The following is a 27,453-nucleotide window of genomic DNA, read 5'->3' as shown; positions in this document are numbered from 1 at the left end:
TGGTTGCTCTATCAATTGTGGATGAAGTTGAAATATGGGCCAGTGGTTTTGGATAATGCGTGTCAAAGCTGCCCCCCTGGTTACCATAAGGAAAAGTGCATTGTACTGCTGACTCTTATTTCTGTTGACAGCAACGTTTCCTTTTTGGTTGGGCAACTGTTTCTCCCAAGGGCTTAAACACATGATAGGAGGATGGGAGATGGTGCAATGATGTACACTTGAACATGAAGAGACAGTCCCTGCTCCAAAGAGCTTACAATCTAATTAGGACAGACAAACAGGACAAATAACAGATAAGAGAATTACTAAGGTGGGGATGATAAAATAAGAGTACTGAACAAGTGAGTAAGGGTTAGGAGTTAAAAGCAGCATCACAAATGTGACTAAAAAGGGAATTGTGATACTAAAATACACAGCGAACCGCTATGTATGTAGATAATGATGAAGAAAAAGCCAGTTTGCTAAATAGATACTTTTGTTCTGTTTTCACTGAAGAAAATCCTGGAGAAGGACCATGAGGGACTGGCAAAAGTACATTTGAGAATGGAGTGGATATAGCACCGTTCACGGAAGAGAGTGTGTATGAACAATTTGGAAAGCTAAAGGTGGACAAAGCCATGGGACCGGACAGGATCCACCCCAGAATATTGAGGGAGCTCAGAGAGGTTCTGGCAGGTCCTCTTAAAGATTTGTTTAATAAATCCTTGGAGACGGGAGAGGTTCCGAGGGATTGGAGAACGGCGGATGTGGTCCTTCTTCACAAAAGTGGTGATAGGGAAGAAGCTGGGAACTACAGGCCGGTAAGCCTCACTTCGGTTATTGGAAAAGTAATGGAAGCGATACTGAAGGAAAGGATAGTGAATTTCCTGGAAGCCAATAAGTTGCAAGATCCGAGACAACATGGTTTTTCCAGAGGGAAATCGTGCCAAACGAATCTCATTGAATTCTTTGATTGGGTAACTGCAGAATTGAATCATCGACATGCTATAGACGTAATCTACTTAGATTTTAGCAAAGCTTTTGACACGGTTCCCCACAGGAGGCTCTTAAATAAACTCGATGGGCTGAAGATAGGTCCCGAAGTAGTGAACTGGATTAGGAACTGGTTAACAGACAGATGACAGAGGGTGGTGGTAAATGGAGTTCGCTCGGATGAGGGAAAGGTGAGTAGTGAGGGAGTGGAAAACATGAAAAAGGATCTGCAGAAGCTAGAAGAATGGTCTAAGGTTTGGCAATTAAAATTCAATGCTAAGAAATGCAAAGTGATGCACTTAGGGATTAGAAACCCATGAGAGATTTATGTGTTAGGCGGTGAGAGTCTGATATGTACTGAGGGGGAGAGGGATCTTGGGGTGGTAGTATCCGAGGATCTGAAGGCGACGAAACAGTGTGACAAGGCGGTGGCCGTAGTGAGAAGGTTGCTAGGCTGTATAGAGAGAGGTGTGACCAGCAGAAGAAAGGAAGTGTTGATGCCCCTGTACAAGTCGTTGGTGAGGCCCCACCTGGAGTATTGTGTTCAGTTTTGGAGGCCGTACCTTGCTAAGGATGTAAACAAAAATGGAAGCGGTGCAAAGAAAAGCTACGAGAATGGTATGGGATTTGCGTTCCAAGACGTATGAGGAGAGACTTGCTGACCTGAACATGTATACCCTGGAGGAAAAGAGGAACAGGGGTGATATGATACAGACGTTCAAATATTTGAAAGGTATTAATCCGCAAACAAATCTTTTCCAGAGATGGGAAGGAGGTAGAACGAGAGGACATGAAATGAGATTGAAGGGGGGCAGACTCAAAAAAGATGTCAGGAAGTATTTTTTCACGGAGAGAGTAGTGGATGCTTGGAATGCCCTCCCGCGGGAGGTGGTGGAGATGAAAACGGTAACGGAATTCAAACATGCGTGGGATATACATAAAGGAATCCTTTGCAGAAGGAATGGATCCTCAGAAGCTTAGCCGAAATTGGGTGGCGGAGCCAGTGGGGGGAAAAGGGGTTGGTGGTGGGGAGGCGAAGAGTGGAGTGGAGGAGTGGCCTAGTAGTTAGGGTGGTGGACTTTGGTACTGGGGAACTGAGGAACTGAGTTTGATTCCCACTTCAGGCACAGGCAGCTCCTTGTGACTCTGGGCTAGTCACTTAATCCTCCATTGCCCCATGTAAGCCGCATTGAGCCTGCCATGAGTGGGAAAGTGCGGAGTACAAATGTAACAAAAAAAAAAGATAGTGGTGGGCAGACTTATACGGTCTGTGCCAGATCCGGTGGTGGGAGGCGGGACTGGTGGTTGGGAGGCGGGGAATAGTGCTGGGCAGACTTATACGGTCTGTGCCAGACCCAGTGGTGGGAGGCGGGGCTGGTGGTTGGGAGGAGGGGATAGTGCTGGGCAGACTTATACAGTCTGTGCCCTGAAAAAGACAGGTACAAATCAAGGTAAGGTATACACATGAGTTTATCTTGTTGGGCAGACTGGATGGACCGTGCAGGTCTTTTTCTGCCGTCATCTACTATGTTACTATGAGGCATATTTTCAAAGCACTTAGCCTTCCAAAGTTCCATAGGTTTCTATTGAACTTTGAAAGGCTAAGTGCTTTGAAAATATGCCTCTATGAGGCATATTTTCAAAGCACTTAGCCTTCCAAAGTTCCATATGAAACTTTGGAAGGCTAAGTGCTTTGAAAATATGCATCTATGTTACTTTTAGCCTAGATTTGAAGACTGCCAGAGATGGAGCTTGACATACTGGCTCTGGAAGTCTATTCCAGGCATATGGTGCAGCAAGACAAAAGCAACGGAGTTGAGTTAGCAGTGGAGGAGAAGAGTGCAGATAAGAGAGATTTCCCCAGTGAATGGAGTTCCCGGGGAGGAGTGTAGGGAGAGATGAGAGTGGAGAGGCACTGAGGAGCTGCAGAGTGAATGCAATTATAAGTCAATAAGAGGAGTTTGAACTGTATGCGGAAACGGATAGGGAGCCAGTGAAGTGACTTGAGGAGAGGGCTAATATGAGCATAGCGATACTGGCGGAATATAAGTCGTGCAGCAGAATTTTGAACAGATTGAAGAGGAGAGAGATGGCTTAGTGGGAGACCTGTGAGAAGCAAGTTGCAATAGTCTAAGCAAGAGGTGATAAGAGTGTGGATAAAGGTTCTGGTAGTGTGGCTAGTGATATTATAGAGAAAGAAACACCAGGTTTTAGCAGTCTGCTGAATATGTGCAGAGAAGGAGAGAGAGGAGTCGAAGATGACCCCAAGATTACGAGCTGATGAGACAGGGAAGTTGAGAGTGTTATCCACAGAATTAGAAAATGGGGGAAGAGGAGAGGTTGGTTTAGGGGGAAAGATAAGAAGCTCAGTCTTGGTCATGTTTAGTTTCAGATGGCGGTGAGACATCCAGGCAGCAATGTCAGACAAGCAGGCTGATACTTTGGCCTGGATTCCTGCTGAGATTTCTGGTGTGGAGAGGTAGATCTGGGAGTCATCAGCGTAAAGATGATACTGAAAACCATGGGATGAAATCATAGTACCAAGGGAAGAAGTATAGATGGAGAAAAGAAGAGGTCCCAGGACAGATCCCTGAGGTACACCAACTGACAGTGGAACAGAAGTGGAGGAGGATCCACCAGAGTATACACTAAAAGTATGATGAGAGAGATAAGAAGAAAACCAGAGCCCTGAAATCTAAGTGAGGACAGCGTATCAAGGAGTAGGCTGTGATCAACAGTGTCAAAAGCAGCAGATAGATCGAGAAGGATGAGGATAGAATAGAACCCTTTGGATCTGGCCAGGAGCAGGTCATTTGAGACTTTAGCAAGCGCTGTTTCAGTTGAATGAAGAGAGCGAAAGCCCGATTGAAGAGGATCAAAAATAGCTTGAGATGAAAGAAAGTCAAGACAACGGCAGTGAACAGCACATTCAAGTATCTTGGATAGGAAAGGGAGGAGGGAGATGGGGCGATAGTTGGAAGAACAGGTAGGGTTCAATGAAGGTTTTTTAAGGAGTGGTGTGACTACAGCATGTTTGAAGGCATCAGGAACAGTCGCAGTAGAAAGTGAAAGATTGAGGATATGACATATAAAAGGGATGACAGTAGGAGAGATAGAGGGGCATAATGGAACAGAAACGCCTATCTCCATGGGCGTTTATCTCCGAGAACGGGTCCGTGAAGGGGCGGGGCGGATCGTATTTTTTAAAAGAAAAAGACGCCCATGTTTTATTCGTCAAGGTGTGAGCTGGGCGTTTTTGCTTTTCAGCGATAATGGAAAATGAAATCGCCCAGCTCAAAAACGAATAAATCCAAGGCATTTGTTCGTGGGAGGGGCCAGGATTCATAGTGCACTGGTCCCCCTCACATGGCAGGACACCAACCGGGCACCCTAGGGGGCACTTTTACAAAAACCAAATAAAAGGTAAAAGAGCTCCCAGGTGCATAGCACCCTTCCCTTGGGTGTTGAGCCCCCCAAATCCCCCTCAAAACCCACTGCCCACAAGTCTACATCATTACTATAGCCCTAAGAGGTGAAGGGGGGCACCTACATGTGGGTACAGTGGGTTTGGGGGGGTTGGACGACTAGTAGCATTAAGCAGCACAATTGTAACAGGTAGGGGGGGGGATGGGCCTGGGTCCACCTGCCTGACGTCCACTGCACCCCCTAACAACTGCTCCAGGGACCTGCATACTGCTGCTTGGGAGGAGGGTATGACATTTGAGGGTGAAAGTAAAAAGTTGTGAAACATCATTTGTTGTGGTGGGAGGGGGTTAGTGACCACTGGGGGAGTCAGGGGAGGTCATCCCCGACTCCCTCTGGGGGTCATCTGGTCATTTAGGGCACTTTTGGGGGCCTTATTCGTCAAAAAACAGGGTCCAGGAAAAGTGTCCTAAATTCTAGCTCAAAACTGTTCCATTATCGGCGAAGGGCGCCCATCTCTGTTCGCCCGATAACCACGCCCCAGTTCCGCCTTCGACATGCCTTCGATACGCCCCCGTCAACTTTGTCCGCATCCGCGACGGAGTGCAGTTGAAAGCGTCCAACGTTCGGCTTTCGATTATACCGCTTTATTTGTTTTTGTGAGAAGAACGCCCATCTCCCGATTTAGGTCGGAACTTGGGCGTTATTCTCGTTCGATTATAAGCAGGATAGTGTTAAGTAGATGGGTGGGAATAGGATCAGGGGAACAGGCAGTTTGGACAAATTCACAGTTCAACTTTGTGTAATATACCGCAAATAATAAAATAAGCAGTTTACATTCCAAAATTAGATCAAGAGTAGGACAATTAGTAGAGATATAAAAGGTAAGGATCGAAAGTACGTGGGGGACTTATAAAATGCCAAGAGGAGAAGAGTTCCTGGAGGAAAAGTCCATATGCTATTGAAATAGACATAGGGGAAGCCACTGTTTGTTCTGGGATTGGTAGCATGGAGTGTTTCTACTATTTGGGTTTCTGCTAGGTATTTGTGACCTGGATTGGCCACTGTTGGAAACAGGATACTGGGCTAGATGGACCATTGGTTTGACCCAGTATGGCTATTCTTTAGTTAAACACAGAGAGAGTTTCTGAAGTATCCAGGAGAGGGTTTTGGTAGCAAGGCAGACTATGGTGACATGGAACACTACTAGTTATTAATCCAGTAGAACTTTTTTTTCTGCCATTTTGCATGCCCATAAAATGCCAGAATGTTCTTTTGGTAGATAAAGGTCATCGCTCTAGGCAATCAATACAACTTTATTTGATAGGAAAGTTGATAGATCTTTCATTATCGGTCAAAATGACATCAGAATCAGACCTCAGGGCAGAACTTCTCTTAGAAAGCCTACAGCTAATAGAAAATGATAATGGACATCACATTTCACTCAGCTCCAACATCTGAAACTCAGGCTTTCAGTGACACTTGTTATCTTTATTGTGTTTAAAGTGGTACACTATAATTGGAAAGTTATTTATCCTGATAGTTGAAAAATAAATACTAACACAAGCAGGCTGTTTCTTACACCAAAGGTGAAACCAGAAAGTAAGAAGTTGGAAAGGGAAGGAACAATTTCATGGATTTCATGTACCACCTTTCTGTGATACAACTAAAGCACTTTACATTTATTAATATTTGTAGGTGCTTTCTCTGTCCCTAGGGGGCTCACAATGCAAGGGCCCTTTTACTAAGCTGCGTAGGCCCCTACACGTGCCAAACATGTGCCAAATTGGAGTTACCACCCAGTTACCGTATGACCCTTGTGGTAATTTAAATTTTGATGCGTGTCCGTTACACGCATCAGCAAAATATTTTTTATTTTCTGGTGCATGTAACAGATGCACGCCAAATGGCATTTCACACACATAGGTCATTACCGCCCAGATTCTTTACTGCTAGGTCAATGGCTGGCAGCAAGGTCTCAGATCCAAAATGGACGTGCGGCAATTTTGATTTTGCTGCACGTCCATTTTCAGCAAAAAAGAGGCCTTTTTTACAGGGAAGTAAACAGAATCCAGAAAAGGAGAAAAATGAGCCCCAAGGCATAATGCGCTGTTACTGAGGATAAAATCTATCAATTAAATATTTGGGAAAGGGGGAGAGTCAGAGTTCTGCGAAGGTGAGCTAGAACTCCACATAAGAGTAACCATACTGGGTCAGACAAATGGTCCATCTAGCCCAGTATCCTGTTTTCCAAACAGTGGCCAAGCCAGGTCACAAGTACCTGTCAGAAACCCAAATCATGACAACATTCCATGCTACAAATCCCAGGGCAAGCAGTTGCTTCCCATGTCTGTCTCAATAGCAGACTATGGACTTTTCCTCCAAGAATTTGTCCAAACCTTTTTTAAACCCAGATACACTAACCACTGTTACCAGAGCTTAACTATTCGTTGAGTGAAAAAATATTTCTATTTTGTTAAAGGCAATATTAGCGCATGAAAAATAGTGATCAAACTCAACCTGCTAGCATGTTCAGGAAGTAATAATCATCGTTCTATATCTGTAGGACGGAGGAAAAAGAGCCTCAGTTGTTGCCGAAACCAAGACAATGTTCCAAGAGAACTATGCATTCCAAAACTTCCCTGGGTCGGCTATGTTCACTCATTGGCTCACCCAAAAAATCTTTGAATGCAATTGTTAAATTATATGATTTTTCTTTTGTTTTGTAATATCTTTTTATATTTTATTTTTTATCTTATTCCTTTATCTTCTTGTCAATCTGAGTCAAGCTAGCAGGTGCATTTAATATCAGCATCTGTACCTGTCGTTCTTATTACATAAATCGAGCATTAGAGAGACTGAGAGAAACTTGTTTTCGGACCATCCCAACGGGGGAACCCGTTTCACATCCGCTTCTTCAGGGGAAGTCCTGGAACAGTCTCAACTCAGTGCAGTGCTCTCATTCCTTAAAGCTCGGGATTATATGACTGATTGGTGCCAAAAATTGGCAGGTATGTACTGTGATGGGTCCTTTCCCAGAAAGAGGAAATGGAAAAGAACTCTACTATAAGATGCAAGTAGAGAAGTCCACACCATGGGGCACTTTCCCTTTCCAGGGAGCACAATCCTATTCCTCCAGGGCAGGTGATTCCAGGATTCTTTATGCCACTCTTCAGCAATGTGAGACCTTCTACTTGTTGTTAAGTCCCAGCTATCTCAGTCAAGGCTGGTCCTCTACATATTGTCTTTAAGACGTCATTCCTGGTACCATCATGTGATGGAGGTTTCTACAGCCACAGGGTAGAAAAAGAACCCTATACTACAAGAAGCAAATAGAGGTATCCATACCATAGGCAACTGTTGTCCCTTTTCTAGGGTCAGTATTTTTTTATTCCCCTTTAACTCAGGGTGAAATAGGAGCATATTAGTCAATGCATCACAACTTGAAAAAAATATAAACACACAAACTTGGTGGCAACATGCAGCACTTTGGCAATATCTAGGTTTCAGTTTCCTTTTCTGTGTATAGAACACCCTCCCCCCCCCCCCCCCCCCCCCGTTAAAAAATCCAACCAAGGACTGTGTGAGCTTTATGCAGATGAACTTCTCCATAGTAGTTCCTCCTTTTACTGCTTTTCAAAAGAAGGTCCCTCTTTTTTAAACAACTTAATGTCTCTTCCTTTTCCTGAAACAGAGTTTACCAGGGGAACAGTCTATGGCTCAGTCTTTAGGCAGTAAAGAAAGTTCCCAAATACCCTGCTTCCCAAACAGTCTCATTCCATGAAAATGCTGGTGCAAACAGAAACCTACTTAGCAGTCAAAAAATATCTATTTCAGTTGGCCCCATCACAGTATATAAGTGCTAGGCACTAATGGTATATGTTTCCTGTCCAGGGCAAACCAGGCATTTTCAGTGGCACTTAACTGGATAGTGCAGTGAAAATGCCCAAGCCCGATGTGAACCCTTGTACCTCTGATCTGTTAGTCTCTCACTCACATACCCAAGGAGTGACATGGGCTGCACATACTGCAGCAGGACATGTTTATCCACTCCTACCCCAGCTGAGATCATATTTAACCATCTCTCTGACCTCATTTGCACCTTTCTTTAAATTAGTCATCTTACTTTCTAACTCTTCTTACGCTCTTATCTATCTATATGACCTCATGTGCAACTTTTTATAAATTAGTCGCCTTATTTTCTAAGTCCTCTTACTCTCTTACCTTTCTAGATGTTCCATCTTTGCGTATACCCTACACTGTCTATTAAAATGTTTTATTAAGTATAGTGTTGGCATTGCAAGTAGTATACTGTGCCATAGTTTGTATGGTTATTTGAATATTTTTACCGTTGTAATTGTCTATTGCTCATGTTTGATTTATTCTTACTGTACACCGCCTTGAGTGAATTTCTTCAAAAAGGTGGTAAATAAATCCTAATAAATAAATAAGCTGAAATCAACAATTTTTGGGATGTTCCGAGGTTGGAGTTGGCATTTAGCCAGTTAGGTGTTGATTTTCAGCATTTACCCAGCTAAGATAACCACATAAATAGGAATGCATAAAATGGATGCCAACTTTATGTGGCTCTTCATAGCCAGTTAAGTGCCGAATATCACACTTAAACAGCTATGTTTTCAGTGACTCCATATATCCAGAAATCCAATGCTGGAGCCCGGGCATGGGCCGGCATTGAATATCTGGGTATAATGCCAGAAGTGGTCAGCAAAACGCTGATTGCTGCCAGCTGAATATCAGGTCCAGTGTGCCTAAATTGCTTACTCCAGGATTCTATAAAGGTCACCCAAATTTGGGTGCAGATCCCAGATCTACATGCAAAGTAATTAGTTAATGAGCCATTAACAATCAATTATTCATGTCAATTGACACTAATTAGGTCTTATGGATGGATCTGCCTATGCACTATTCTATGACAGTGTGCTTAAATTGTTTCATGTGCTACTCAAAAGGATCATGGGCAGGTCAGGGACATTCCAAAAATGTGGGTGCAATGTTATAGAATACGGTCGTTTAGATGCCCAACTGTCTTTGGTTGTGTGACAGCAGGCGTAAGTACTCGCACCCAAAGATGGACATGGGAATCCACACTAAGCGCTATTCTAGAAAGGTTCCTTATCACTAATCACTTATCATTATAGAATTGGTGCTTAGCAAAGACCTTTCCAGCTCCTAACTTTGGGTGCCATTTATAGAATTTTCCCCCTTAGTGCCCAACTGTCAGGGGGATACATGTGTGCAGAGCGCAGGTGTGCCAATGGAATGCCACCAAGCAATGCACACAACTTTGCTGGAGGATGTAGTCACAGCGGTTAGCATATCTGGGTTTGAAAAATGTTTGGACAAGTTCCTGGAAGAAAAGTCCATAGTCTGCTATCAAGATAGACATGGGAAAGCCACTGCTTGCCCTGGGATTGGTCGCATGGAATGTTGCTACTCTTTTGGATTCCAAAATGTTGCTACTATTTGGGTTTCTGTCAAGTACTTGTGACCTGGATTGGCCACTGCTGGAAGCAGGATATTGGGCTAGATGGACCATTTGGTCTGACCCAGTATGGCTATAATTATGTTCCTCTGTACAGAATATTATCAGTTGTGTGCACAGCATGGCACAATTAGGTGCACACACTTACGTCTGACATAAGTAGGTGTGCCTAACTTTTGGATGTACCAATGTAGCATTGTGCTAATATTCTATAACAGCTTAGGCATGCCCTTAAGCCACCATAGAATTAGTGCTAAGGGTACCCCTTTGTGGCACCTAAAATGATGTGCCACCTAAGGCTTTTCTCCTATTCTGTGTCTAAGGGCAAACCTTGATTAATCAGCTCTACATAGTTCATTTAGTTAAATGCAATGTGCTTTGATTCTCTCCTTATTCCAATGTACACTTATGCTAAAAAGTGGTTGCAATATTGATTTGAATCAGGGTGTGGGCTAATGTGTACTTAAAGTCCATAGCTCTAGAAAAGAAAATGTATTAAACATGATGCATTTGTTTTTCAAGACAGGATTCCATTATTGTGGTTAGTTTTCTCAATGTGGCAATACATGATTAAGCAAATTGAGAAAAATCGTTTGTAGCACTGGGTGACAGTTGTCACAGAAAAGCTAAGCATAAGATAAAATGTTGCAATAAAGACTGAATATGAAAATGCTTTAGAATTATTATGGAAGGAATGACAGGGAAGACTTCATTTTTCATCTCTCTGCTTCCCACTCTTGTTTTATTGTTCTGATTTAATTTGCAATCTTTGGTTAAATTTTGCTTATTGTATAGTTATTTTAAAAGGAGAATGATAGGTTTTATTTAATAGCCTTATTAAATGTTTATCTTCATTACTTGGTAGTGGGATTTTTTTCCCTTATGCACTAAAGTGTCAAGTAAAATCTACTATAATAAAACTCACCCTCAACGTTCTGAGGACACTGACGTCAGTGAAGCCAAGCCCTGACTTCCTTCAAAAAGGTTCGAAGGTTCGTGGTGGTGAAGCCACCAAAATCGCTCCGGGCCCCGCCCTCGAGGGCGGAGCAATGGCAGAACAACAAAGGGGTTGGCAGGGAGGGAGGCGGGGGGGTTGGCGAGAAATCGCTCCGGGCCCCGCCCTCGCGTCAAACATCATGACGTTGGGGGCGGAGCTATGGCAGAACAACGAAGGGGTTGGCTAGGGAGGGGGGGTGTTCGCGACAAAAACCTTGCTAGCGCCCGTTTCATTTGCTCTGAAACAGGCCTCTTTTACTAGTATAATGATAAAATCCTAGGGATAATGCTCAGTAGTGGTAGCCAGTCTATTAATTTAGACAGTGGCCACAGTGGTGCTGGACATACATGTTGGCCACTGACTGCTGCCACTGCTGTTCATTGTTTAAGCCTGATGAATATCACCACTACCCACCTAATTCTATAATCTTAGCTCCTAAATGAAAGTGTCATTTGCATGCTAAAATTATAGAGTACTAGCACTTGACATGTAAATGTAACGTTCATACATATAAGTGATGGTTGGGCACTAAGTGGTATTTTAAAGCTTAGCACACAGCTTTTATACCCCCAGATTCTATGTATGGTAACTAAGGGTTCTTTTTACCAAGCTGCAGGAAAAAGGGCCCTGCGTTAGTGGCAGGGGCCATTTTCCCCAATGCGCCAGGGCCCTTTTTACTGCAGCAGGTAAAAAGCTCCAGATAAACATGGCCTGCCATGTGGCAAGGAGCCCTTACCACCACCCATTGAGGCGATGCTCGATTACTGCCAGGTTACCATCACGCAAGCCATTTCTGGGGGGGGGGGGGTCTTTTTCCCCTGGAAATGGAATGCACTCGGGGTAGAACTACCACCAGCGGCTGCGTTGGGCCAGCAGTAGTCCTGATTTAGAGTTGGGTAAGCCACCTAAATTTGTGCACGAAAATCAGCATGCAATAACAATTTATGTGTGCAAATTAATTGATTAATGAGCCAATCAGCATCAAGAATTGGCTGCTATCAATTATTGGCATTAATTGGGATTTATGCATGCCTCATATTCTATAACAATATGTGCGGAAATCCTATAGCATGTAAATTCAAGGGGATGTGGCTGGGGGCATTCCAGGGGACATTCCCACAATTTATATGGATTGTTACAGAATAGACCCGATCGGCACCTAACTTAAGGAGCCGGCATTTACACCTGCTTTCAGTAAGGGCGCTCAGACTTAAATTTTTCAGCGACAATTTCTCTGTGTTACATAATCTAGTCCATAGCGTGCAACTGAATACAGGGCAAACACATGGGTGGAGCATGGACAGGGATTGGGTGGATCCCAAACTGAATCGGTAACTTATAGAATAAGTTACCCGCTAAAGTGCAACTTTTACACACTAGGGGCCCCGTTTACTAAGGTGTGTTAGCATGCGCGCTGTGTAGGCATCTATAGGGATATTGTAGGCACATACATGCTAACGGACCTATAACGCAGCTTAGTAAACAGGGCCCTAACATTTATGCATGCCTTTTACATGGTAGAAGTGAAAGTGCCTAAATGCTGCCACACAAATGCTGGTTTATGCTGTGGTCCATAATGGAGTGGAGGAGTGGCCTAGTGGTTAGTGCAGTGGACTTTGATCCTGGGGAACTGAGTTCAATTCCCACTGCAGCTCCTTGTGACTCTGGGCAAGTCACTTAACCCTCCATTGCCCCAGGTACGAATAAGTACCTGTATATACTATGTAAACCGCTTTGAAGGTAGTTGCAAAAACCTCAGAAAGGTGGTATATCAAGTCCCATTTCCCTTTCTCCTTCCCATATGGATAATGTTTTTGTTCCACCCTTCCTCCAGTCTTTCACTGTATGCATAGCGCTGGGGTAGTTAGGTGTATTTTAACCTTGGTGCTATCTTTATAGCTTCTGAGGGGTCATATAATGGATTTCCTAGTTTAAACTAATTTGTGTGTTATTGTCCAGTTTTAGATTTGTAAACCATTCTGGCTTGCTATGCAATAAGTGACGGTATAGTAAACAATTAAATGATAAATAAGATGTTTTTCCATAAACACAGAAGGGGCAAATCAGACCCATAGAAGTGTATTTTCAAAGCACTGAGGCTTGCAATATTACATGTAACCTATGGAACTTTGCAAGTCAAAGTGCTTTGAAAATGAGACCCTAGTATCCTACAGATACAACCGAAATGATTTAATCAACTTGTAACCTGAATAAAATAAAAGATAGCTCTTATTGAAGGAGAGATTTTTTTTAGTCTGGGTTTTTCCTTCAAACCTGTTTAGGGTTTACGTGGAGGGGAATAATCGAACGTCGCCGGCGAAATAGGTCACTGGCAATCTATTTTGGCGGCGGCGCAACAGCTGGCCAGAACCGTATTTTCAAAAAAGATGGCCGGCCATCTTTTTTTTCGATAATACGGTGTGGGCTGGCGAAATGCCTTGGATTTCGCTGGGTTTGAGATCGCCAGTTTTGTTTTTCTGCGATAATGGAAAAAACTGCCGGCGATCTCAAACCCGGCGAAATCCAAGGCATTTGGCCATGGGAGGAGCCAGCATTTGTAGTGCAATGGTTCCCCTCACATGCCAGGACATCAACCGGACACCCTAGGGGGCACTTCAAACATCTTTTATAAACAACCAAATTAGCTTCCAGGTGCATAGCACCCTTCCCTTGTGTGCTGAGTCCCCCAAATCCCCCCCAAAACCCACTGCCCACAAGTGTGCACCATTACCCTAGCCCTAAGGGCTGAAGGGGGGCACCTACATGTGGGTACAGTGGGTTTTGGGGGGTTTGGGAGGGCTCAACATTACCCACCACAAGTGGAACAGGTGGGGGGGGGGGGATGGGCCTGGCTCTGCCTTTCTGCAGTCCACTGCAACCAACAACAACTGTTCCAGGGACCTGCATACTGCTGTCAGGGTGCTGGGTATGACATTTGAGGCTGGCATACAGGCTGGAAAAAAAGGTTTGTATTTTAATAATTTTAGTGTGGGAGGGGGTTGGCGACCACTGGGGGAGTAAGGGGAGGTCATCCCCCATTCCCTCCGGTGGTCATCTGGTCAGTTGGGGCACCTTTTTGAGGCTTGGTCGTGAAAATAAAAGGACCAAGTAAACCCGGCGAAATACTGCTTATCGCCGGGTTTTATTTTTCCATTATCCGCGAAAGCCGGCCATCTGGTAGCCACGGCCAAGCCTGCCCATGTCCCGCCTTCGCTTCGCCGCCAACACACCCCTTTGAACTTTCGCCGGCGAGGCGAAGGGAAAGCGGCGAAGCTATCACAAATGTAGCTTTCGATTATACGCTTTTCGCCGCTTTTGCGAAATCGCCGGCCATTTCCCGATTTGTGTCGGGAAATAGCCGGCGATTACTTTCTATTATAAGCTGGATCCCCATAAAGGCAGAGAGCAAAAGGACTACTTTACAAAAGAGAAAAAAGATCATTTATTTTACATATATCAGAAAGTGCGCATGTTTCAAACAAGATGGTATACAATAACAAGAAGATAGGTTGAAAATCACATTGGAGGCTGCAGAAGACTGTAACAGTCATTCATACTTTTTTTTCCAGGATGAATCCTTTCCTTCCATTTTTCTTGACTCTTAAAAGTAATTGTTGCATCTTCTGTACGGATGATACATGGCGGGTACCCTTTTTCTTTACAAACATTTCAGCAAGAAAAAGTTGCAGACGGCTCCTCGAGGACAGTTGCATAACTTGCCAATTCTAGAGGCTTTTCGGACTGCACATTGTTCCCCAATATCGCACTAGGAAAGAGCAAAGACAACAATAGAAAAAACAGAGATAACTTGTTTCAACTGAACTCCGACCGTATTTTAACTTTCTTGTTTTATTCAGATGCCGTTCTCCAGTCACTAAGTTTTATTTGGAGACTACTCACAAAAACTTTTTAGCTTTCTCCCCTTATATTGCCACATACTGTTTTTTTTAATGCTGATTATAAAATCTAATGACATTTACCGTGGGAACTTGTCCAAATTTCTTCTCCCAGACTGGGACTCGTTTACTCTGCAGTTTCTCAAGGACTTCCTGCAAAGCTCCAAGCTGGAAAACAAAACATTATGACAAGTATTTGTGATCTGTGGTTCCAATTATACTTTCGATGCCTGTAATTAAGTTAAAAATAACAGTATTTAACGATTATGGACTGCTGACCAGATTACTTATAATAGTTAAATACAGCTATGTTCAAAGCAATATATTTTGCCAATAATTGAAATGGGAAGTCGGTCAAAAATTATAACTCGGAAGCCAAAACAAAAAGTACTATTTGAAGCCAACTAAAGATAACCGGGTCAAATCTCCATAATTCTGACATAGATTGCTGCTAATATCTACAGCTGGAGAATATCTTTCACTAAGCAATGATCACTAAAAGTGGTCTTTTCATTTCTGCATTTCTGACATGCGGGACAATTCACTGTAGGCAGTGAAGTTTAAACGCATTCTGAATAGACCTGTGCCAGACAATCTGTAGATCAGTGGGGCAGAGAGCGAGAGACAGGCAGTATGGTTTAATAAAAGTCACTCACTAGTTCCTTCTCGCTGGAAGGAATTGAGTCCTTGGGGTAGAAGTCCCTCAGCGCCCTCGTCTCCAGTTCTGAGGTCTCCTGAGCGCACACGGCAGCCAGCAACAGCAACCAGCAGCCTACAGCAACAAGAAGCATCCTGGAGCTCTCCATGGTGCTACAATCCCTTCCTATGGTCGACAGGCACACGCAAGAAAAAAAGATCGATCCGTACAAGTCCTAGATTCTGCCCGAGTTAAGTCACTTCTCTCTATTTATCTCTTCAACATGAGGTCTTTCTCCTGTTTATTTAACTGACTCCTCCCTGTCATGACGCCAGAAAGCAGCGTGGGGGGTTCAAGCAGAAACAATTGAGCTATTTATCAAAGCTACTGACTGATCTTTTTGAATTGAAAATAAACCAGCAACTCTCCTTGGGGCAGGAAGAGCATTCTTCGGTGGATTAGAGAGACGCATGTTTCCTTTCTTGCTGTTGTTCAGTTTAACTCGATAGAAAATTAGAAAGTTCCTCCCAAGTAATGTTCACTCCCCACTGGTGAGATTTAACAGAACATATGTGCCTGTGTGCTTGCTATGTGCTTGGTGTACGTTAAGACAGAAACCTTTTCGAAGAAAATGTTAGCTCCTTTCCCATTTTTTCATATGTGCAGTAAAAACTTTCATAACATATTGATTAGATTTTTTTCCAGCAATCTGTGATTTACAACAACAGAGCACCAATATCCTTAGGTGTTTATATAGCATGGGTGGATTAGAGGGTTTTTTTTCTCAATAGCTTGGCGATGCAAAATAAGAAATGTAACAAAAATGGTGAGCATTTTAAAGATGATTATAACTTGGGTCAAGACTGGGCTATCTTTTTGGAAGAGGAATATAGCCCTTGCTTAGTATTACTAATAATAACAATGATATTTGGATCCTTTCAGTTTCTAGATTCAGTTAGCATTATGTGAACCACTATCACTTCTTAACATTAAGCCAGTTACAATACTTCAGATACATTTCCAAGTACTCCATTTCAGGGCCACCGAGAGGGAGGGTGGGGGAGGGGCAAAATTCCTTGGGCCTGGCTTTCAAGGGGGGCTAGGCTCAGTGCCGGCAAGTTTCTTCTAGCCTGCCTGCTTCCAGGTTTGTCCTCTCCTGCTCCTGCGTGCTGCCCAGGACCCAATGATTGCATTAGCACACTATCACAGGAGAGGAAAGACCATGGAAGCAGGCAGGCAGGAAGAGGCTTGCTGGGGCTAGGCCCAGGCCCCCCTTAGAGGCAGAGACCGAAAGGTAAGGGGGTGGGCGGGAGAGAGCGGTGTGGTGCATGGCAGTCCAATTCTGCCTCTGGCCCAGCTGTGTCTCTTGGCGGCCTTGCTCCTTTTTGTAATATATGTGTACTATATTGTCAATTTTGAAGAAACAAGTCTCTTCCAATTCTTCTTCACTGCAACAGAAGTGAAGATTTGATATTAGGTTTGGAGTAAGTATAATCAGGAAATCCAATACGTTTGCGTTTAACTTTCAAAAAGGAGACTATGATAAAATGAAAAGAACGGTGATAAAAAAAACTTAGAGGAATGTCTGCGAGGGTCAAAAATTTACATCAGGTGTGGATACTGTTCAAAAATACCATCCTGGAAGCCCAGGCCAAATATATTCCATGTATTAAAAAAGGGGGGAGGAAGACCAAACAACAGGCGGCATGGTTAAAAAGTGAGGTGAAGGAAGCTATTAGAGCTAAAAGAAAATCCTTCAGAAAATGGAGGAAGGAACCGACTTAAATTCATAAGAAACAGCATAAATAATGTTAAGTCAAATGCAAAGCGCTGATAAGGAAGGCAAAGAGGGACTTTGAAAAAAAGATTGCGTTGGAGGCAAAAACACATAGTAAAACTTTTTTAGGTATATTAAAAGCCAGAAGCCGGCAAAAGAATCAGTTGGTCAGCTAGATGACCGAGGGCTAAAAGGGGTGATCAGGGAAAACAAAGCCATAGCAGAGAGATTAAAGGAATTCTTTGCTTCGGTCTTCACCGAAGAAGGTTTGGGAGAGATACCAGTGCCAGAAATGGTATTAGAAGCTGACGAGTCGGAGAAACTGAATGAAATCTCTATAAACCTAGAGGATACAATGGTGCAACTTGACAAATTGAAGAGTAGAAAATCTCCTGGACCGGATGGTATTCATTCCAGAGTACTGATAGAATTGAAAAATGAACTGGTGGAACTATTGTTAGTAATATATAATTTATCTTTAAAATCAAGTGTGGTACCGGAAGATTGGCGGGTAGCCCATGTAATGCCAATATTTTAAAAAGGTTCAAGAGGGGATCCGGAAAATTATAGACCGGTGACCGCACCTCAAATATTGTGTTCAGTTCTGGTCCCCCATCTCAAAAAAGATATAGTGGGATTCGAAAAGGTGCAGAGAAGGGTGACAAAAATGATAAAGGGGATGGAATGACTTCCCTATGAGGAAAGGCTAAAGCGGTTAGGGCTTCAGCTTGGAGAAAAGATGCCTGAGGGGAGATATGATAGAGGTCTATAAAATAATGAGTGGAGTGGAATGGGTAGATGTGAATCATTTGTTTACTCTTTCCAAAATACTAGGACTAGGGGGCATGCGATGAAGCTACAAAGTAGTAAATTTAATATGAATCAGGGAAAATCTTTCTTCACTGAATTTGTAATTAAACTCTGGAATTCATTGCCAGAGAATGTGGTAAAGGCAGTTAGCTTAGCGGGGTTTTAAAAGGGTCTGGATGGCTTCCTAAAGGAAAAGTCCATAGTGCATTATTAAATTGACTTGGGGAAAATCCACAGCTTATTTCTGGGATAAGCAGCATAAAATGTATTGTACTTTTTTGGGATCTTTGCCAGGTATTTCTGACCTGGATTGGCCACTGTTGGAAACAGGATGCTGGGCTTGATAGACCTTTGATCTGTCCCAGTGTGGCAATACTTATGTACTTATGAACTTACAATAGGAGTAATGAGGAAATGAAAGAGTGTCATACAATTAATGTCTAAAACTAACATGAGAATCAGTGCAATTTCTCCATTCTACTTTTCTGATGGATCCTTATTATACAGCTATAAATTGATTCGAAAGAAGTTCTGTAAAAACTGAGTGGAAAACATAGATAGCAAAGTAGGGTGAGCCATTGGGGCCATGGCCCTATCAATATTTTGTCCAGCAGTCTGCATCAGCAACTAGAGAGCTTGGGGGCAGGGCCAGAGATTGGTCTGTTTGGCACCCTCCAAACAAGTGTTGTGTTGCCCCTGAAAAGTGTCTTAATTCTTCCCCAAAAAATATTTAACTAATTCCTTCTTAGTTAAAAGAAACACCTGCTAATAATCGGCTTATGCCAGAGTTTAAAAATAAAGGGCCCTGATTACTAAGGTGCGCTATACAAATTAGCACATTCTAGTGCTAGAAATTCTCTATGGGTGTCTTTAGCATTAGCGCGAATTAATTTTTAGCACATGCTAAAAACGCTAGCGTGCCTATGGCACAACTTAGTAAACAGGGCCCTATATGACTGAGCTCTTTGTACTAAATTTTACAATAGTGATATGCATGTCCTCTTAACTGAAATACATATTGGGCTAGATTCAATAAATGGAGCTTAAAAATCAGCACAAAAAAAAATCAGCACTAAGAATTATTCTACAAAGGATGCTGCAAGATGAGTGCCAGCACTTATACCAAAACCTGATTTAAAGGCTGCCGTGGAACTCGTAGCATTTCAGCATGTAAATGGCGCGATTCTATAAAACAGTTCAGAAAAAAGCAATGCTACAATCTTTCAATTGGTAAGCCCCAGGCTATCATATATTTATATTGCATTTGTATCCCACATTTTCCCACCTCTTTGCAGGCTCAATTTGGCTTACAATACATCATGGATAGTGGATATGAGGAGAGGTTAAACATTTAGAGTTACAGAAGGGTTTGGGTTGAATGGTAATGGAATACATAAAAGTAAGAAACATAAGGCATTAATTTACATTCATGGTGTAAGTGGGAGTTTCACATGACTCGATCTTTGTGATAAGTCTCGTCGAAGAGATGGGTCTTTAGCAGTTTCCGGAAGTTGGTCAGTTCATAGACCGCTTTCAGGTTACGTGGTAATGCATTCCAGAGCTGTGCGCTCATATAAGAAAAGGTTGATGCGTGCATTAATTTGTACTTTAGACCTTTACAGTTGGGGAAATGAAGATTAAGGAATGTGTGAGAAGATTTTTTTAGCATTCCTGGATGGTAGGTCTATCAAGTCTGACATGTAGGCTGGGGCATCGCCATGGATGATGTTATGTACTAGGGTGCATACTTTGAACATGATGCACTCTTAGAGTGGGAGCCAGTGTAACTTTTCTCGTAGGGGTTTTGCACTCTCGTATTTTGATTTGCCAAATATGAGTCTGGCTGCCGTGTTCTGGGCTGTTTGGAGTTTTTCTTTTCTGTTACTTCACTTATATTGTGGGTGCACTAGTTTTCGTTCTCACCATGTTTCTCTTTCCTCTTAATATATATTTACATTTTTTCCATACTCTGTTCAAGTCATATCTACTTTTTACAGATTATTTCACTTTAGTTATATTTCACATGGTCAAGTATCACATCATCATTGTGTGTACATTTGTTTTCACTAACCTCTGATTGGGTTCATTATTGTAATTCACATGTTACTGGAGTTTAATATTTGTTATTTTGGTCAAAGTATAGCTCTTAATTTATTTTATTGTACAATTTTTAATTATTCAATGTAGTGTTTTGTGTCATTTTTGTTTATATTTTAGATTGACCCCTGAGGCAGGCATTGGTTTTTGCCGAAGCATGGCCCATGTCATGTCATCAATAAAGTGTACTGGTTCCACTTTTGAGAGCCCTTTGTGCTTTTTGCTGGACTGTTTGTGCTGTGTATTTTAAACTCTGGATATTAAACTCTGGAATTCGTTGCCAGAGAACGTGGTAAAGGCAGTTAGCTTAGCGGAGTTTTAAAAAAGTTTGGACGGCTTCCTAAAGAAAAAGTCCATAGACCATTATTAAATGGACTTGGGGAAAATCCACTATTTCTGGGATAAGCAGCATAAAATGTTTTGTACTTTTTTGGGATCTTGCCAGGTATGTGTGACCTGGATTGACCACTGTTGGAAACAGGATGCTGGGCTTGATGGACATTTGGTCTTTCCCAGTATGGCAATACTTATGTACCCTCTCCATTGTATGTTGCTGTTCTATAAAATGGTACACAACTTTTTAGAATACCCATACTCCTCCCCTGGCCATACCTCCTTTTTGAGTTACATGGTTGAGGATTTAGGTGCAGGGTGTTTTAAAATAATGCACAGGGAGATGCATGCGCATATCCATATTAGTTCCAATTATGTGCTATTATTGATTGTTAAGGCCACATACTAATTTCCAAATTAGCACATGGCCATTAATAGAAAAAAAATGGAAATTCGGCCATTTTCGAGCTGCGCTAAAAGTGGCCGGAGTGTGCGGGGAAACCCACATGCTTTAACTACCACCCACCACTTTTTAGCATGGCTTAGTGAAAGGACCTCATTATTAGTAAACAGGTGCCACTGCTTGAAATGGTAATTAGCATGCATTATAACGTGTTAACACTGTCACATCCTTCGCTCCCTCAGGCTGCTCCTCTGCGGGAAGCAAGGGCCGGGAGGAAAGTTCTGCAGCCAGAGAGGACTTACCCGACGGTTCCCCGGATGGCCGGCTATCTCGAGTACAGTCGGGGCCGAGCCGGTATTCCTTGCGGCGATGGCCGGCCATTTTAGAACCGCGGCCAAAAGCCAGGACTCGTTCCAACGATAGCCGCCCTGTCCGCGGCCGGGCCCGTAGGCCGGCGATTGCGGCTTCCAGGCTCTCAGTCGCCGGCTATGGAGTCCGCGCTTGCACTAGCAGGGAAGATGGCGCTGAGACGCGATGGCCGGCGTCTTCTCCATTTTCGGGCACGGGAACCCGAAGCTCCGCCTCAAAGGGACCAGATTGGGATGCCGGTGCTGTAGCTCCGCCTGAGAGGCCGGACGGAACCAATCAGAGGGATCTCTTCAGTAGCCGGGTTCCGATTGGCCGGCCATGTCGGCTGGGGCTGGGCGGCTGAATGCTGACAGTATTTAAGGAGCGGGGCTGAAACAGAACATTGCTTCAGGTTCTGTTTCCCGAGGCCAGTCTTCTTGTGCTCCTGTTCTCTGTGCGTTCTCTTGTTTTCCTGGTTTGACCTTTGGACTGTTACTGGACTACCCTGATAGCTGCCTGCCCTGACTTGTTGCCTGTTTTTGGATGACTCTGTTAGCCGGCTACCTTGACCTGCTGCCTGTTCCTGGACTTCTCTGACTTTCCACCTGCTCCCTCTGCTCCCGGTTCCAGTGCTAGGTCAGCCCGTCAACCCCGCGGTTCCAGAAGTCCCGTTGGCCGCCTGCAGCTGGGGGCTCAACCCTCGGTGAATGGCGGTCGCCGCGGGTGAAGACTTGGGGTTGCACGGCTGTCCTCTGAGGTCCTTCGGGGCCTTACGGGACCTAAGGGCTCACTTTCTTTCCAAGACAAGACAAACACATACTATTGCATTAATGCGTTTAACTTAATCTAGATCAAACTCTGGAATTAATAGAACAAATGACAGCTCATACTGTATGTAATGAAAGGTTTCATGAGACAAATGACGTGACATTCACTTTCCACGTCTGAACTTGCCTTTTCTAACCCATTATCCGAGTCTGAGCTGCTTTCAAGCACAATTAGGCTTTGGTACTGACAGTTCATCATTCTCCAGCCCATCATTTCAGAAAGACGTTTTGATGCCTTGACACAGCTTGATCAGAATGAGATGGGATATGACTAAGTCAGATTTTTTTTTCACCCAACAATTTCCTGCTTTACACATTGATTTTCAGCAATTTACCACATTATTTCCCTATTAAAAGGAAAGTATTTGACCTTAGTGCTACTGTTAGTGAATAACACCCATATCCTCAAAAACGCAAAAGAGAAAATTACCTTTAAAAAAAATCTCCAAAACATCCAAGTGCTATGACATTTGTACATGTGATAGCTTAGCAGCATGAGATGAAGAATATGAGTCTTCACACCACTGTGGAATCAGAAATATGAGCTCTTACCAATGTACCTTCTTTCTAACTGTGCATAAAAATAACTTTTCTATTACTTTACGTTAGGGTGTTGAAAAAGTGTGTAATTTTATAAATGTTTTTTCATGGGTGAATCTTATTTTACCTGAGGTAAATGGATATTGTAAAATTAGCCCATAAGTTATACACATATAGGGCTAAATTTTATATATGGCACCACAGAAAGCGCTATTCTGTAAGCCCACGCTTAAAGTTAGGTGTGGTTTACAGAATAGGACTTATGCCCGGGAACTGTGTCTAACTTTAGGTGAGCCATTTGCACCGTCTGAAACATGGTGCAAATCTATGTACCTACAGTAAGCATGTATCCCCCAATTATTCTATAACAATGCATGTTAATTTTAGGAACGCCCCATTATGCCCATGCCCCTTCCATTTCCATGTCCTGTGTTTTAGATTGTGCATAAATGTTCGGCACGGATCCCAATAAGAGCCAATAATTGCTTTTTGAAAAGCCAATTATTGGTGCTAATTGGCTTGTTATTCAATCAAATTGTGTGCACAAATTGGGCACATGCTCAAATTTGCATGCACAATTTTTGGTGACTTTTATGGAATTAGGGGGATAAAATAGATTTGCAAACTGTTCACACCTAAGAACATAAGAATAACCATACTAGGTCAGACCAATGGTCCATCTATCCCAGTATACTGCTTCCAACAGTGGCCAATCCAGGTCACAGGTACCTGGAAAAAACCCAAATAGTAGCCACATTCCATGCTACCAATCCCGGGGCAAGCAGTGGCTTCCCTCATGTCCATCTCAATAACAGACCATGGACCTTTCCTCCAGGAACTTGTCCAAAACGTTTTAAAACCCAGATATGCTAACTGCTGTTACCACATCCTCTGGAAATGAGTTCCAGAAATAAACTATTCACTGAGTGAAAAAATATTTCCTCCTATTTGTTTTAAAAGTATTTCCATTTAATTTCATTGAGTATCCCCTGGTATTTGTACTTTTTGAAAAAGTGAAAAATCAATTCACTTTTACCTGTTCTACACCATTAAGAACTTTACAGACCTCAATCATATCCCCCCTCATCCATCTCTTTTCCAAGCTGAAGAGACCTAACCTCTTTAGCCTTTCCTCAAATGGGAGGAGTTCCACCTCCTTTATCGTTGTGGTTGTTCTTCTTTGAACCTTTTCTAATTTCGCTATACCTTTTTTGAGATACAGTGACCAGAACTGAAAGCAATACTCAAGGTGAGATCGCATCATGGAGTGATACAGAGGCATTATAATATTCTTGGTCTTATTTTGCATCCCTTTCTTAATAATTTCAATCATTCTGTTTGTTTTTATGACCACTGCCACACACTGGGTAGAAAACTATTGTCTATAATAACACTTAGATCTTTTTCTTGAGTGCTGACTCATAAAGTGGACCCTAACATCAGGTAACTATGATTCAGATTATTCTTCCTAATGTGTATCACTTTGCATTTGTCAACATTATATTTCATCTGCCATTCGGATGCCCAGTCTTTCAGTTTTCTAGGGTCTTCCTGCAATTTTTCACAATCCTCTTGTGCTTTGACAAATTTGAATAATTTTGTGTCATCTGCAAATTTAATCACATCACTCATCATTCCAAATTCCAGATCATTTATAACTATGTTAAATAGCACCGGTCCCAGTGCAGTTGGTTTTTTTTTTGCAATAGAGATGTTACATTTCTTAGTTGTAAAATTAGAATTTATCCTGTGTCATACAAAAGCATCCAGTGAGGCACTGTGATGAGTCAAGACTCTGCTTGACAGGCTGAAGCTTTAGGCAATATCTGAAGAAAGGATCAGGAGAGCACTCTAATACACTTTTAAATAGTACAGAAATCCATACAAACAAGTCCCTCTTCCCTGTATCTTGTGCACTCAGGGTAAGAGAGATATATTAATAAATATCTGTACTCTGGAGGGACTTTGAAAAAAAGATTGCGTTGGAGGCCAAAACACATAGTAAAAGTTTTTTTAGGTATATTAAATGTAGGAAGCTGACAAAAGAATCGGTTGGACCGCTAGATGACCGAGGAGTAAAAGGGGCGATCAGGGAAAACAAAGCCGTAGCGGAGAGATTAAATGAATTCTTTGCTTCGGTCTTCACAGAGGAAGATTTGGGTGGAATACTGGTGCCAGAAATGGTATTCAAAGCTGACGAGTCGTAGAAGCTTAATGAATTCTCTGTAAACCTGGAGGATGTAATGGGGCAGGTCTACAAACTGAAGAGTAGCAAATCTCCTGGACCGGATGGTATTCATCCCAGAGTACTGATAGAACTGAAAAATGAACTTGCGGAGTTATTGTTAGTAATATGTAATTTATCCTTAAAATCGAGCGTGGTACTAGAAGATTGGAGGGTGGCCAATGTAATGCCGATTTTTTAAAAAGGTTCCAGAGGAGATCCGGGCAATTATAGACTGGTGAGTCTGACGTTGGTGCCGGGCAAAATGGTAGAGACTATTATGAAGAACAAAATTACAGAGCATATTCAAAAGCAAGGATTAATGAGACAAACCTTATTTTCGAAAGAGATCGCTGGCCATTTTCCGACACAAATCGGGAGATGGCCGGCTATCTCCTGAACCCGGCCAAATCAGCATAATAGAAAGCCGATTTTGGCCGGCTCCAACTGCTTTCCGTCGCAGAGCCGGCCAAACTTCAAGGGGGCATTTTGAAAGGGTATGGAAGGCGGGACGGGGGTGTGGTTATGAGATGGCCGGCTTCGGCCGATAATGGAAAAAAAATGGCCGGCTCTGATGAGCATTTCGCTGGCTTCACTTGGTCCATTTATTTTTTGGACCAAGCTTCAAAAAAGTGCCCCAATTGACCAGATGACCACCGGAGGGAATCGGGGATCACCTCCCCTTACTCCCCCAGTGGTCTCCAACCCCCTCCCACCCAAAAAAAAAATATTTTTTTGCCGGCCTCTATACCAGCCTGAAATGTCATATCCAGCTCCCTGACACCAGTATGCAGGTCCCCGGAGCAGGTTTTTGTGGGTCCCTGGAGCAGTTTTTTGTGGGTGCATATGCCTTGTAGCGCTATAGAAGTGATAAGTAGTAGTAGTGGACCCAGGCCCATCCCCCCCCCACCTGTTACACTTGTGGTGGTAAATGGGAGCCCTCCAACCCCCCCAAAAACCCACTGTACCCACATGTAGGGGCCCCCCTTCATTCCTTAGGGCTATGGTAGTGGTGTAGAGTTGTGGCGAGTGGGTTTTGGGAGGGATTTGGGGGGGCTCAGCACCCAAGGTAAGGGAACTATGCACCTGGGAGCAATTTTTGAAGTCCACTGCAGTGCCCCCTAGGGTGCCCGGTTGGTGTCCTGACATGTCAGGGGGACCAGTGCACTACAAATGCTGGCTCCTCCCACGACCAAAGGGCTTGCATTTGGCCAGGTTTGAGATAGCCGGCATTAGTTTCCATTATCGTCGGAGACCAATGCCAGCCATCTCTAAAGCTGGCAAAAATGCTGAGATTTGGCCGGCTCCAACCATATTATCGAAATGAAAGATAGCCGGCTATCTTATTTCAGGCTCCGTTCGGTTATGCCCCTCTAAGTCAACATGGATTTAGTGAAGGGAAATCTTGCCTCACCAATCTACTACATTTCTTTGAAGGGGTGAACAAACATGTGGATAAAGGTGAGCCGGTTGATATTGTGTATCTGGATTTTCAGAAGGCGTTTGACAAAGTACCTCATGAAAGACTCCAGAGGAAATTGGAGAGTCATGGGATAGGAGGTAGTGTTCTATTGTGGATTAAAAACTGGTTAAAAGATAGAAAACAGAGAGTAGGGTTACATGGTCAGTATTCTCAATGGAGAAGGGTAGTTAGTGGGGTTCCCCAGGGGCTGTGCTGGGACCGCTGCCTTTTAACATATTTATAAATGACCTAGAGTTGGGAGTAACTAGTGAGATAATTAAATTTGCTGATGTCACAAAGTTATTCAAAGTCATTAAATTGCAGGAGTATTGTGAAAAATTACAAGAGGACCTTACGAGACTGGGAGACTGGGTGCCTAAATGGCAGATGACGTTTAATGTGAGGAAGTGCAAAGTGATGCATGTGGGAAAGAGGGACCCAAATTATAGCTATGTCATGCAAGGTTCCACGTTAGGAGTCACAGACGGAGAAAGGGAATCTAGATGCCGTCATCGATGATAGGTTGAAACCTTCTGCTCAGTGTGCTGCTGCGGCTAAGAAAGCAAATCGAATGTTAGGTATTATTAGGAAAGGAATGGAAAACAAAAATGAGGATGTTATAATGCCTTTGTATCACTCCATGGTGCGACCGCACCTCGAATATTGTGTTCAATTCTGGTTGCCGCATCTCAAAAAAGATATAATGGAATTAGAAAAGGTACAGAGAAGGGCTGATAAAGGTGATGGGACGACTTCCCTATGAGGAAAGGCTAAAGCGGCTAGGGCTCTTCAGCTTCAAGGAAAGGTGGCTGAGGGGAGATATAATAGAGGTCTATAAAATAATGAGTGGAGCTGAACAGGTAGATGTGAAGCGTCTGTTTACGCTTTCCAAAAAGACTGGTTCCTCTGTTTCAGCAGCTTGAGCACAATCTTAAAACAGCCTCCTCAGCCTGGATAGGACAGGTCTCAACATGACTTACATCTTATCCTCTGCCCCTAGCTGTTAAAAATTCATTAAAAAAAAAAAAAAAAAGCATATGCCAGCCAGTTCCCTTTGCTGGCTACCCACATCTATGTACCTTTAAGTTTGAACAGAACATTACTTTGTCCCTTTCTATTTATATCAGTTCCAAACATTTGCTTTGGTTCTGGGGAGCCAGTTTCTCTGTCATTTTCTTTCCTTCCCAGCTTCTGGCTTTCTCCT

General features: G+C 43.1%; 1 protein-coding gene across 1 annotated transcript; it reads right to left on the bottom strand.

The window, feature by feature from the left end:
• Nucleotides 1–14,553: 14,553 nt before the first annotated feature.
• Nucleotides 14,554–15,597, bottom strand: LOC115460661 (cocaine- and amphetamine-regulated transcript protein-like). The gene is made up of 3 exons (XM_030190427.1): nt 15,448–15,597; nt 14,876–14,959; nt 14,554–14,661 (listed from the first exon to the last, which is right to left on the bottom strand). The coding sequence occupies exons 1-3, from the start codon at nt 15,595–15,597 to the stop codon at nt 14,554–14,556; spliced, it is 342 nt and encodes a 113-aa protein (XP_030046287.1).
• Nucleotides 15,598–27,453: the final 11,856 nt, after the last annotated feature.

This window comes from Microcaecilia unicolor, chromosome 1 (assembly GCF_901765095.1).
Source record: "Microcaecilia unicolor chromosome 1, aMicUni1.1, whole genome shotgun sequence".
In the NCBI taxonomy this organism is placed as follows: Eukaryota; Metazoa; Chordata; class Amphibia; order Gymnophiona; family Siphonopidae; genus Microcaecilia; species Microcaecilia unicolor.
Note: the sequence above shows the minus strand (reverse complement) of the source record. Positions and strands in the feature narration are given on the sequence as shown.